This window comes from Neophocaena asiaeorientalis, unplaced genomic scaffold, assembly GCF_003031525.2.
Source record: "Neophocaena asiaeorientalis asiaeorientalis breed wild unplaced genomic scaffold, Neophocaena_asiaeorientalis_V1.1 scaffold88, whole genome shotgun sequence".
In the NCBI taxonomy this organism is placed as follows: domain Eukaryota; kingdom Metazoa; phylum Chordata; class Mammalia; order Artiodactyla; family Phocoenidae; genus Neophocaena; species Neophocaena asiaeorientalis.
Genome location: NW_020175683.1, coordinates 297918 through 310204, shown reverse-complemented (window position 1 = coordinate 310204; position 12287 = coordinate 297918). Strand labels below are relative to the sequence as shown.

The 12287-nt window shown below is 36.4% G+C and overlaps 1 protein-coding gene across 3 annotated transcripts in view; it reads left to right on the top strand.

Moving 5' to 3' along the window:
* Positions 1-12287, top strand: part of PDE5A (phosphodiesterase 5A) — a 140234-nt gene that overhangs the window by 28739 nt on the left and 99208 nt on the right. For all 3 annotated transcript variants that reach the window (XM_024731995.1, XM_024731997.1, XM_024731996.1), the window contains exon 3: positions 4259-4348. In XM_024731995.1, the coding sequence (XP_024587763.1) occupies positions 4259-4348 (90 nt within the window). The remainder of the gene's footprint in view (positions 1-4258; positions 4349-12287) is intronic.

Sequence of the window (12287 nt, the reverse complement as noted above, 5' to 3'; positions counted from 1 at the left end):
TATATATATTATATATGTAATATATATATATGTTCTTTCTCAGATTCTTTTCTCTTATAGGTTATTAGAAAATATTGAATATAGTTCCCTGTGCTACACAGCAGGTCCTTGTTGATTATCTGTTTTATATATAGTAATGTGTATATGTTAATCCCAAACTCCTAATTTATTACCCTCCCCTTTCCATAAGTTTGTTTTCTATGTCTGAGGGACTGTTTCTGTCTTGTAAATAAGTTCATTTATGTCTTTTTTTTTTCTTTTTTAGATTCCACACATAAGTGATATCATATAATATTTGTCTTTCTATGTCTGGCTTACTTCACGTAGTATGGTAATCTGTAGGTCCATCCATGTTGCTGCAAATGACATTATTTCATTCTTTTTTATGGCTGAGTAATATTCCATAACACACACACACACACACACACACACACACACACACACATAACAAATCTCTGACAAAAGAGGCAAGAATACACAATGGATAAAAGACAGTCTCTTCAATAAGTGGTGCTGGGAAAACTGAACAGCTACATGTAAAAGAATGAAATTAGAACATTTTCTAAGACCATACACAAAAATAAACTCAAAATGGATTAAAGACCTAAATGTAAGACCAGATACTATAAAACTCCTAGAGGAAAACATAGGCAGTACACTCATTGACATAAATCATAGCAATATCTTTGTGGATTCGTTTCTTTATTCTTCATATATTTGTGCATGTGCTTAAGCCATGTTCCAAGCTCTTTACTCCCTTCTGTAGAATCTCTTATCTTTCTCTTCAAGCTGAAGAACTCTCATTAACATTTCTTTAGTACTGGTCTGGTGGTGACGAATTCTCTGATTTTGTTTTTCTGAAAATGGCTTTATTTTGCCTGTAATCTTGAAAGATATTTTCACTGTCTAGAAGATTCTCACTTAATAGTAGTTTTCTTTTAACACTTAAAAAGTTCTCCCACATTTTTCTGATTTTCACTTTTCTTATGAGAAGTCTGCTCGGCTTCATTTTTCACCTTATATGTTTCATAGTATATATCATTTTCACACTGTGTATATATTTAAGGTTTTCACTAACTTTGGGAAATTTTTGGTCATGTGTTTAAATATTTTTTCTGCTCCATTCTCTTCTCTTTGGACTCCAGTTGTATATATGTTAGACTATTTGATGTTGTCCCACAGAACACTGAGGCTCTGTTAACTTTTTACAGGTTGTTTTTTTTTTTTTGTCCTCTCAGTCCTTTGGATTGGATACTTTCTGTCCATCTGTCTTCAGGTTCACTGATGCTTCCATTGTTTCCAATCTGCTGTTAAATCCATCAGTGAACTCTTGGTTTTAGACTTTGTACTTTTCAGTTCTAGAATTTACATTTGGCTTTTTAAAAATACTTTTTCTTTCTGCAGAGATTTCCATCTGTTCATTATTACCATATTTTCTCTTCAGTCCTTAAATACATTTATAATAGCTGCTTTGAGGTCCCTGTTTATTAATTCCAACATCTGAATCATCTTGGGGTCATTTTCTATTGACTGCTTTTTTTCTTCACTGTGGGTTTCAATTTCCTGTTTCTTCACATGCATTGTGATTTTCTTTATTGTATGCTGGACATTGCAAATGTTTTGTTGTAGGGCATTTGGATTATATCAACTTCCTTTAAAACAGAGCTGACCTTTGTTCTTGTAGACAGTGGAGTTACTGGAAGATCCTTTCAGTCCTGTCAGGTTTGGTGTTATTATTTGTTAGGATGGATCTACTTTAGTTTTAAATTTAGTCTTAGGGAATGCTGCTCAGGTCCTTACCCCCCAAGGAGTAGCCTTTCTGTGTCTCAGCTGAATGCCTGAGGTGCCTAGTGAGGTATCTCCTCTGGTGGGTAGAACCCCAGTGTCTTCAAACATTTTTAGAATTGGTTATCACCATTCACTTTCAGCCTTCAACAGGTAATCTTTGCTAGGTCTCTTAGAGTCTTGCCAAATACATGTCTGTGAAATGACTAGCCACTCACTCTTCTGCCACTCCTCCTTTATACCCCTAACCCCACCCAAAGCACAGCCTCTCTTATCAGGTACTTTGCCTTGCACATACCAGCCACTTTAGAAGCCCTGAATTCAGTTCTATTTGGAACTGTTACTCTGCCTGCCCCCAGGATACCACCTGCCTGCCCCCAGGAGGAACCGGATTATTGCAAGGCCATCATGTGTATTCCCTTCTTCACTGTGTGTAGTTCAGTTATCGCATGTATTTTGTCTAATCTTGTATTTTTCAGCAGGAGGGCAAGTCTGGTACTAGTTGTTTTAGTATGGGAGATGGATATCTAAGCTTTGTGGGTTTTTTTACACTGTCATGTTCTCATAAACAGTGAAAGAAGTAATCACAATAATAATGAAATAATAGTGCTCCATTTTTCTTTCAATGTTTACTTGGACCTAGAGGGGTTAGAAGTTCTCTATGTGTTTATAGCCCCTGCACTGGGTACATTATTAAAGGAAAAATTCTTTGAGATGCCAAAATTCACTTAAAGTGATTTTGAAGTATACATTACTCCTACCTCCTTCAATGAAGAATGAAATCCAGGGCTGCTGTTTATTTTAAACTTCCAGTATGCACAAAAAAATTCTATGAAAGTGCTACTAATTTCAGACTCTTGCTTTGATTAGATAGTTGGGTTTAATCCTCTTTTTTATAAATTGGTCTTGTAATTCAGATATTCGTTAACAAAATAATTGCTGAGGATACATTTCTATTCGTAATTTGATTATTAGCTTGTAGAATAATTCACTATATAAATTCATAATTTTTATCTTCTTTTAATTTGTCCGTGTCAGTATCCTGTCTGCTTTCTTTAGATACCTTGCAATATAGTATGCTATTTAAGAACTGTTTTTTGGAAACATTGAGCCAAGGTTTTCTCTGTCTTTCAGTATAACTTTGAGCATGTTTGCAGAAAAACTAAAAATGCAGTCGTGCATATTTATAATATAAAATATTTGTATTGATTTTCTACCATTTTATAACTCTTCTTTTGAAATTGCCTTTAATGCCATGTTTGATCCTCCCATGGGGAAAATCGGCCTCATTTCTGACCCGAGTTGATGGAATCGTTTACTTCATTCACAGCTTTGGCTTTGCATGACTTTAGACTAATTAAAAAAAAAAAAAAAGGAAATGACCTTCAAAGATGAGGATTTTTCCAGTGTGACTATTCCATATTTTCTGAAGGGAATTCCAAAAGCAGAGTTTTTAGAACAATAATGCTATTATTAGGTCGAGCATGTAAGTTCCCAAGGCTATTGCTTTGAAGGGAACAATATTCATTCAGATGTTTATGTTCTGGTATGTTTGCTTCCCTTCTAATTGTATCTCATGTGCTGGTCTGTGTCCATTTCCTTGAGTATATTTTTCCTCCTACCTATAAGGTTTGCTTTAAACTATAGTAAGCTAAAAGTGATCATGTTGGATAACTGTGATATCATTTGTTAATGAATTTGTTTAACAGATGTTTTTGAGTTCCTATGCTAATCTTGGGAATACAGTGTGGTGAACCAAAAAAAGCCCCTCATAGAATTTACAGCCTACCTTTGATCTTCTCAATCTGGTTTAATGGAAGATAGCCTGTATCTTTCTTTCTTTAACCCACATTTAGAACTTTTACACCTTTCAGCAGTCCTTTGTGATTATTGGATGTGGGAAGATGTACTTTGTAAAGGGGAAAGAGATTCAAAAGACTGAGGAATTGTTTGTAGTCTGATGAAGGCCATGCAGTTTTATTATATACAAAAAGAAAGATAAGATTTTAATTCTTACGAAACAACAAGGGAAGTCAAGTCAGTATTGAAAAGGTCATTTTGGAGGTGGTGGGTTTTACAGGAAAAGTTTCAGACCAAAGATGCTTTTCTTTTTCAGAAGAATCAGTGCGATGGGAATAGGCAAATTGTATTACAGAGGAGGAGAGTTGCCACTTTTTCCTGAGTTTAAGTGAGGCTATCTAAATTGGTTAATATTTTGAATTTCCTTTATTTCTTAACATTTGTTTACATCTGTATTTTTTTCATAAATACTAGCTGCTAAAAAACCCTTAAATTTATCTTTGTCAAAGACGATATGTACTTGTATGCTTCGATGCCTTTTACAATGATGAAATTGCCATTCAGAGCAACAAGGTGAGTCGACAATTAGATTTCTCTAATCCTATAAATCAGAAAAATCAAATCAGTCTTTGAACAGGTCAGTCACTAAATTGAATTTCTTCTTCCTTACTAGGATCCTCGGTTCAATGCAGAAGTTGACCAAATTACAGGCTACAAGACACAAAGTATTCTTTGTATGCCAATTAAGAATCATAGGGAAGAGGTAAGCCAATTTTCCATTTTATTCTAAAAGGTCATTTAGAAACATTTTTCTTTTTGAAAACAATTTTTCACTTTGCACACTTACGAAATAATGCTGTAGTGACAAGTTAACTATAAAGTGCTTAAATGTTCTGCTTGATGTTTTTTATTTAGACTTTAGTAATAGGGTTGACTCCTGATACTTTACTTTGACTTAGAAATAAATTTTAGACATGTCATTTCTTTTTATTTAATAAATTTATGTATTTATTTATTTATGGCTGTGTTGGGTCTTAATTGCTGTACATGGGGTTTCTCTAGTTGCGTTGAATGGGGGCTACTCTTTGTTGCTGTGCACGGGCTTCTCAATGAGGTAGCTTCTCTTGTGGAGCACGGGCTCTAGGCTCGTGGGCTTCAGTAGTTGTGGCACACAGGCTCAGTAGTTGTGGCTCACGGGCTCTAGAGTGCAGGCTCAGTAGTTGTGGCACGTGGGCTTAGTTGCTCCACGGCGTGTGGGATCTTCCCGGACCAGGGTTCAAACCCATGTCCCCTGCGTTGGCAGGCAGATTCTTAACCACTGCGCCACCAGGGAAGTCCCTAGACATGTCATTTCTTTACCCCTCTTTCCTGAGGACCTTACTGAATCCTAGGATGTATAATTGTGGTTGTAATCAATTTATTTCATGTTATATTTTACACATCTGAATAACGCTTATTTCATAAATGGTTATCCAATGGCAGTGGTAATTAGCTGATTTTTTTGTTTGGGTTCAAAATGAGGTTTTGAAAAAATAGAAATTGTATATAACACCAAGCAAAATTTATTGTGAAATTGTAACAAGCAAATGAAAATAGGTTGGTTTATATTTCACCTAACTAGAAGGTTTGGATTCTGTAAGCACTGAATTCTCTCTTCATTTTACATTTATTTGAGAAAAAAAATAGTTAATCATCATTTAAACTGAATGCTTCAATTGAGTGTCCTCAGCCCTGTCTACACATTACAATCAACTGTGAGACTCTAAAATATTACCAATTAAATTAGAATCTCGAAGGGCAGGGTCTAGATACGGATACATTTTTAAAGATCCCCCAATAATTCTAAAGCGTAACCAGGGTTGAAAATCATTTTCCTAAGTGAAAACAAATAGGTTGAAAGAGCCCATATTTGTGGTTCTTAACCTTGGCTGCACATAAAATCACCTGGGGAGCATTTTGAAATTCTAATGCCCAGGTTTCACCTTAAATCAGAATCTCTGGTGTTGGGACCTAGGCATCGGTATTTCTTAAAGCTCCCAGGTGGTTATCATGTGCTGCTAAGGTTGAGAACCACTGCCAGGGATACAGGAAACACTTTGCTGGTTCTACTTGATTTATATTCAGATTCTGACATCTTTCCTCTCCGTCCTCCATCCAGTCCTTTACCAAGTCCCATTGATTTTTTTTTTTTTTTTTTTTTTCTGTTACTGTTTCTCATTTTGATCCCTTTCTTTTCATTCCTGCTGCCTGTACCATAATTCAGATCTTGAAGTAATGCCTGAACTTTTAAAATATTCTTGTGAGGGGTTTCTGTACTTTAAGTCAATTTCCCTTTAATCCACCCTGCATATGCCCTTGGGAATTTTCCTAAAACACGGTTTTCTAAATCAGTGCTTCTAAAACAATAATGTGCATATGGATGTTAAAATGCAGATTCTGAATTCAGTAGGTCTAGGTGAGACCTGAGTGAGATTCTTTTCTAACAAGCAACAAGTTGATGCTGATGCACTGGGTCTACAGATATTTTGATGAACAGGATCCTAAATCAGTCACTTATCAGTAGTCTAAGATACGTTCTCAGTGCCTTAGAGTCGCTACATGGTTTTTTAAGAGGGTAGTTACAGCCACAGTTACTAAAAATTCCTGCAGCTACAACATGCATATGAGATTCAATAATTAATTAGCTAATTAATTGTGAATGAATAAATAAAATTGAAAAGCCCATGCATGGACCAGTGGTGTTCTTAAGCAGACTGCTAGATAAAGCAAATAAAAAACATGTCTTATGCAATATTGGGGACATAGTTATACTAAAAAATTATTTGTTGTTCATCTAAAATTAAATTTGACTGGACATCCTATATTTTATCTGGCTGCCCTAGTTATAAACCAAGGATTATGATTGGGTGCACTTAAAAAGATGATGTTCAGCTTTTAATTTGTAAGTATGTTTTAAAACCATGGCCTGAAAAACAACTTTGTACTGGGTGAGAGATTCAGCTTGAATCATGCTCTGGTTAAATATCTCTTTTTAAATAGCATGAACAATGGGGATTGGGGGAACCCATGAGAATGTGCAGCAAAATCAACAGGGTGAGGTAGGTGAGACTGCCCTTCTGTAAGAGAGCATCCTCTGGATACACGCGTTTCTGTCTTTATGACTACCAGTGAGGATGATTTAAACTAAAACAACAATAACAAAAATCCCCGCTGTATTGAGGTATAAATTACGTACCATAAAATTCACCCATTTTAAGTGTATAATTTGATGAATTTTTGACAAATGCATGTACAGTTATATAACCACCACTGTAATCAAGATACAGAACATTTCTGTCCCCTCAGATATTTCCCATGTAGTTGACCTCCTCCTCCCTCAACCCCCAGCCCCTGAGAATCACTGATCTGTTTTCTGTCACTGTTGTTTTGCCTTTTCTAGAGTGTCATATAAATCATATAAGTGGAGTCATACAGTATGTAGTCTTGTGTGTCTGGCTTCTTTCACTTAGCATAATGCTTGTGAGATTCATCCATGTTATTGCGTGTCAGTAGTGTGTTCCTTTTTATTGCTGAGTGATTATTGCTTGGTATGGATCTGCCACAATTTGATAATCCATTCATCTGTCGATAGACATTTGAGTTGTTTCCAGTTTTTGTCTGTTAGAAGAAAAGCCACTGTTTGCATACAGGTCTTTTTGTGGACGTGTTTTCGTTTCTCCTTGGTAAATATATAGGAGGGAAATTTCCAGGTCAAATGGTGGGTGTATGTTTAATTTTATAAGAAACTTCCAAGCTCCTTTCCAAAGTGGCTGTACCATATTGCTTTTTTACCAGCAATGTATGAGAGTTGCAGTTGCTTCACATCCGAGGCAACGCATGGTATGGTCAATTTTTTTAAAATCTTAGCCATTAAATTTGATTGCATGAATGAATAACCCCACTCTCAGTCGGGGGTCGTCTGCTCATTAACAGACCTGATTAAAGTGGGTTCAGCTGCAGGTCCCCAGATTGTGATTGTCCAGAGCTCTCCTTAAGATTTCTGCTGGGCTCCTCAGCATCCTCAGGGCGATCTTCCTCCATGCTCCTTCATCCTCTCCTACTGTCTGTTTCACCCTATGATAACTTGATATGAAGGCTGAGCTCTTCACTGGTTTCCACAAAAGTTTTTTCACATGAAGCATTTCATGAGATAAACAACCTTCCGTAACTTCACTGGAGTCTTAGTAACTTTACTGATGGGAAGGTTTCCAAACAGCTTTTTAAACATCTTGCTGACCCTCCCTATTCTCTGTCCTCTCCCCCTTGTTCCCTCTCCTCCCACGCTCACCCTGCCTGGTTTGAAATTATTTCCTGTGAGAATTATTTCTTCAGAAAAAAAGGAATGAAGAGAAACAGTCAGAAAAACAGGCATACTCTCAGCATGGCTGTTGAAGTATAAAAAGTACTTTGGCTGACCGAGAACCAAGGCCCCTAAGAAGATGCCATATACGACTTCCAGAATTATCCTTAAATTTATAGCTATATAAACAAACTCAGGGCAATGTTTGCTGTTGTGTACACGTAATAGAAAGTACTCTTTCTCCCACGAAGCTTTTGAAATCAAAATGGAGAGTCACAGTAAGGCTTTGGGGAGTAATTGTTAAGATTGCTTGCTCTGGGCTTGAATCCCTCACCACTTACATGATGAGTAACCAGGAGGGAGCTGGTTAATCCCCTTGATCCTCAGTTTCCTCATCTGCAAAATGAGGGTTATGAAAGGACCTGCCTCACAGGGTTGTTGTAAAGGTTGAATGTGTTCGTGCATGCAAAGGGCTTCCCATACTTTCTGGCACACTGGGAGTGATCAATGAATGTCAGCTGTTATTTTTTAAAGGAGACATAGAACTAACTGAACTCTTATGAGAAACAAGGAATGATAAAGTTGTATGCAGAGGTCATCAGCCACATAATAACCAAACAGCTGGGATCAAATGACAAGCAGCTCGGTCCCTGACTTAACTGGTCTGTTACCCTGTAACAAACTTTAAGCGTAAAAGAAAAGTACTTTTCATTGTTTTTCCTCATAATATGAATGAGGCAAAGTAAATTTGGTTTCTTCTCTTTGTATTAGTCTAGTTGTATTGAGTAAGCCAACACTGATTCCAACTAATTACCAAGGAACCTAAGAAGAAATGTCATTACTGACTGTTTATAAAACAGTCCTTGGTACCTTTTAGTGACCCCAGTTACTTAAGGTACCAACTCTGGAGAGCTGTCTGAAGGGAGCAGTTGAATATTGAACACTAAAGTCTGAACTACAACATAGTCCAGAAAATTCAGGAAGATTTTTAAGATTCAGTAAAATGTATAATCACTTCATCCGCCTCTAGTGAAGTATCTCAACCAATTAAAATTTTTCAGGAGTTCTTTTCATTAGTGTTATAAGCATAATAGTGCAATGCTTTTTTAGAAGTCAGGATCATAGATATTCCTAAAACTTCTGTGACAGATTTTTTTTTTTAAATGACAGAGGATACGTTTTTGCAATTTTCCCCTCTCCGTACTCCCTTCTAAGACAATGGTGTTAACTGGCAAAGTGTGTGTGTGTGTGTGTGTGTGTGTGTGTGTGTGTGTGTGTGTGTGTGTGGGAGTGGGGACTGAAGAAGCTAGAGGAAGCTGAAATAATTTATTTTGGAAAGGTCAGAGAGCTACTGGCTAGAGAAGATGAATGAAGACAAAAAGTAAAGGGGTCTGGGGAGAGAAGAGAGCCAGCCCAGGCTCTATGACAGAATGGCTTGAGGGACGACAGAGTAGGACTTTGGAAATAACTGCCTATCCTGTGGAAACTATGCTAAGGACTTGACATATATTAATTCATTTAATCTTCATAACAACCATAGGAGGTAGTCATTATTTTATTCCCACTTAACAGATGATGAAACTGAGACATGGGACATTTAGGGAACTTGGCCAAAGTCACATAACTAAAAACTGGCAAAGCTGAGATTTAAATCTAGGCAAGAGGGTTTCTTAAAATTCTGCCGTGGATGATGACTACACTCTCCTTTCTTCCCCCTCAGTGTTTTCTTGAGCCGCTGCAGTAAACATTTAGGTTACTGTTGATTTGGGGGTGGGAGGTGCACTGATGTGAGATGTGGCTCCGTGTAGAAGCAGGGCTTGAAGGTGGAGACAAGGAGACCTGGCTATATTCTGATGGCTCTTCAAAGTTCAGTGTTGCAACCACCCTGCAGAAGGACTCTTTAAAATGAGACAGAGTGGTGGCGGGGAGAAAGAAGGGCAGGGAGCAGGGGCGGGGGAGAGAAAGAGGGGTCAGAGTCACATTCTCTATAATGTCTTAAGAGGAGTCCATCCAGTAAACAAGAAATCTTTATCAGGGATGAAAGGGTTACAGGAGCATGTTTGATGTTAATCTGGGCCAGTGTGCTCTGTGATATGCACAGGAAGCATCATGAAAAAAATGTGCAGCAAGTGTGTGAATTTTTAGAGCTGCTGTTAAATTTCTTTCAGGCTTAACACTGGATTTTTCAGACCTGGGCACTTGGATCAGTTTTTTAATTTTTGTCACATGCATTAGTTATATCCATAATCAGATGGTTCTTTTATGTTTAGTAAAGAAGTGCAGGGAAACTCAACTCTTTCTCTCTAAGCTCAGATGACCTATTTCTGAAATACTGCCCTCTCTTGAAGTATTGCTTGTTATGACATGGTGGAGATGAGTGCTTTTTTTTTTTTTTAATTTATAGGGGCTGCACCAATGAGGTAGAAGCCAGGACATTGTGAAATAGTGCAAATTCTGTGAAAATTTCGTATTGATCTGAGGTAGAGATTATATCCAATAATGTCAGGCTAGGCTGATACCTGTTTTCTCTTGATTGAATGTCAACTCCAGTTATTAAGTAAAAATCTAATTTGGAATCAGAGCTCTTATCCTCCTTCTCTGTTTTTATCATTTTGATTTTATTTTATCATATTTGATGATATAATTCTTTGATGCAATTCTTTGATGTAATAAAAGAATTATGATAAGTTTTTTTTACAGTGTAATAAAGGAGCATTTTTATCTAACTATCCAATTGTTTATACCTTCTTTTAAAAGAACAGTGAAAAATTTCAAAACATATCAGCGAATTTTATGAGATTTTTATGAAATAAATATAATGCTTTGATGAATCAATGAGATTTAATGCCTGCCAAAAATCATAAAGTAAAGCATTAATGGAAGCAAATGTGTAATTCCAACTTATATAAAAGTAAATGTTTTCTAGAATTAAGCTACATAACATTTTTTTAAATTTTTATTTATTTTTTTTAAGCTACATAATTTTATCTGCTCATCCCCCGCCTAAGTTAAAAATATTCTCATCCCCCCCCCAACAAATTATCTTGTTTTGAAAGTAATTGTTGAATCACTGCACTGCAATATGTAGAGTCCTGGTCTAGGCAGTGAGGATATTAAAAAAATGAAGCACGGAAGATACTTAGAAACTTTTTTTTCAATTTCAATAAGAGGGAGGTCTTATATACCAAAAAGCAAATATCAATACAAGGTAACAAAACAAATGTTAAATGAGTTAAATATTCAGCACCCAATTTCAAAGGAAAGTCTGTGAATTTCAAGAACTGGAGGAATCACAGGAAGAATGAAAGCTGTGGTTTCATACAGCAGATCCCTGCTGTGTTTATCCCACAGGCTTAAGAGAGGAAGCTTGAACATGCTTTCTGTGAGAGGGCGGAGACAGGGTAGATGCTTGCTTATGATATTCTGCTCTCACTACTGACTAGGGCTTTTCTTAAACTTGTCATGTAAGCTTGGAACAGATGAAGAACATTACAGCTTTATACATAATCCTACAATTGCAAGTCAGACTGGATGAAAATACAGCTATAAGAATAAGCAGAGTTTAATTGCAGACTGTCAGCTGATCTAGATCTATTTTAGTCTTAAAGAATTGGCTAGTTACGTGTTTTTTGAAAACTTATAAATTGTCCATTGCATTTATTCCCCTGTGATATTTTCTCATAGCTTTGTTTTAGCAACAAAACTAAAATACTCCGAAAAGTTTCCGTCGGTTCTGGACTTGATATGGTGATGGTGAAGATCTTTTCTTTTTCTTTTTCCACATTACCCTTTAAATAATAAGTGTATTTTACAAAGAAGACGGTAACCGCTTTCCTAAGGGAAAAAACATTTCTCAAGAGCATCAGATGAAAAACATAATGCTAGTAGGTTCAATCCCTGAGGTTACACTACTGATCCAGGAGAAGAAGAAAGAGTGAATAAAAGCTTGAGGCTGAAGATTAAGTTAATGGTAGGCTATATTTACCCAAATCTCATTTTGAATGCTCAGAAAATTTGGTTCAGACTGAATGCTCTGATTTATTCAATATGGGGTTTATCTTCATTGGCAGTTTTAGAATAACCATTCCAGCACTTGTTGGAATGCATTGCATTTTTAATTTGATAGAGCATTTGTAAGTTTAATTTTGAGAATTTTTATATAGATCCTGAATTATGACTAGTAGAGGTCTGGAACCAGTTGCAGATAAGCATAAATGATTTCTTTGTATAATATCTGACCCAGAACCACATAATTAGACCTGGGGATGGATTTTGATTATTAAATAATTTTCATGCATTCCTAAAGAGTTAAGGTGGTTGTCAGTGAAACTGCTGCTCTCTCTCTCTCTCTCTCTCTCTCTCT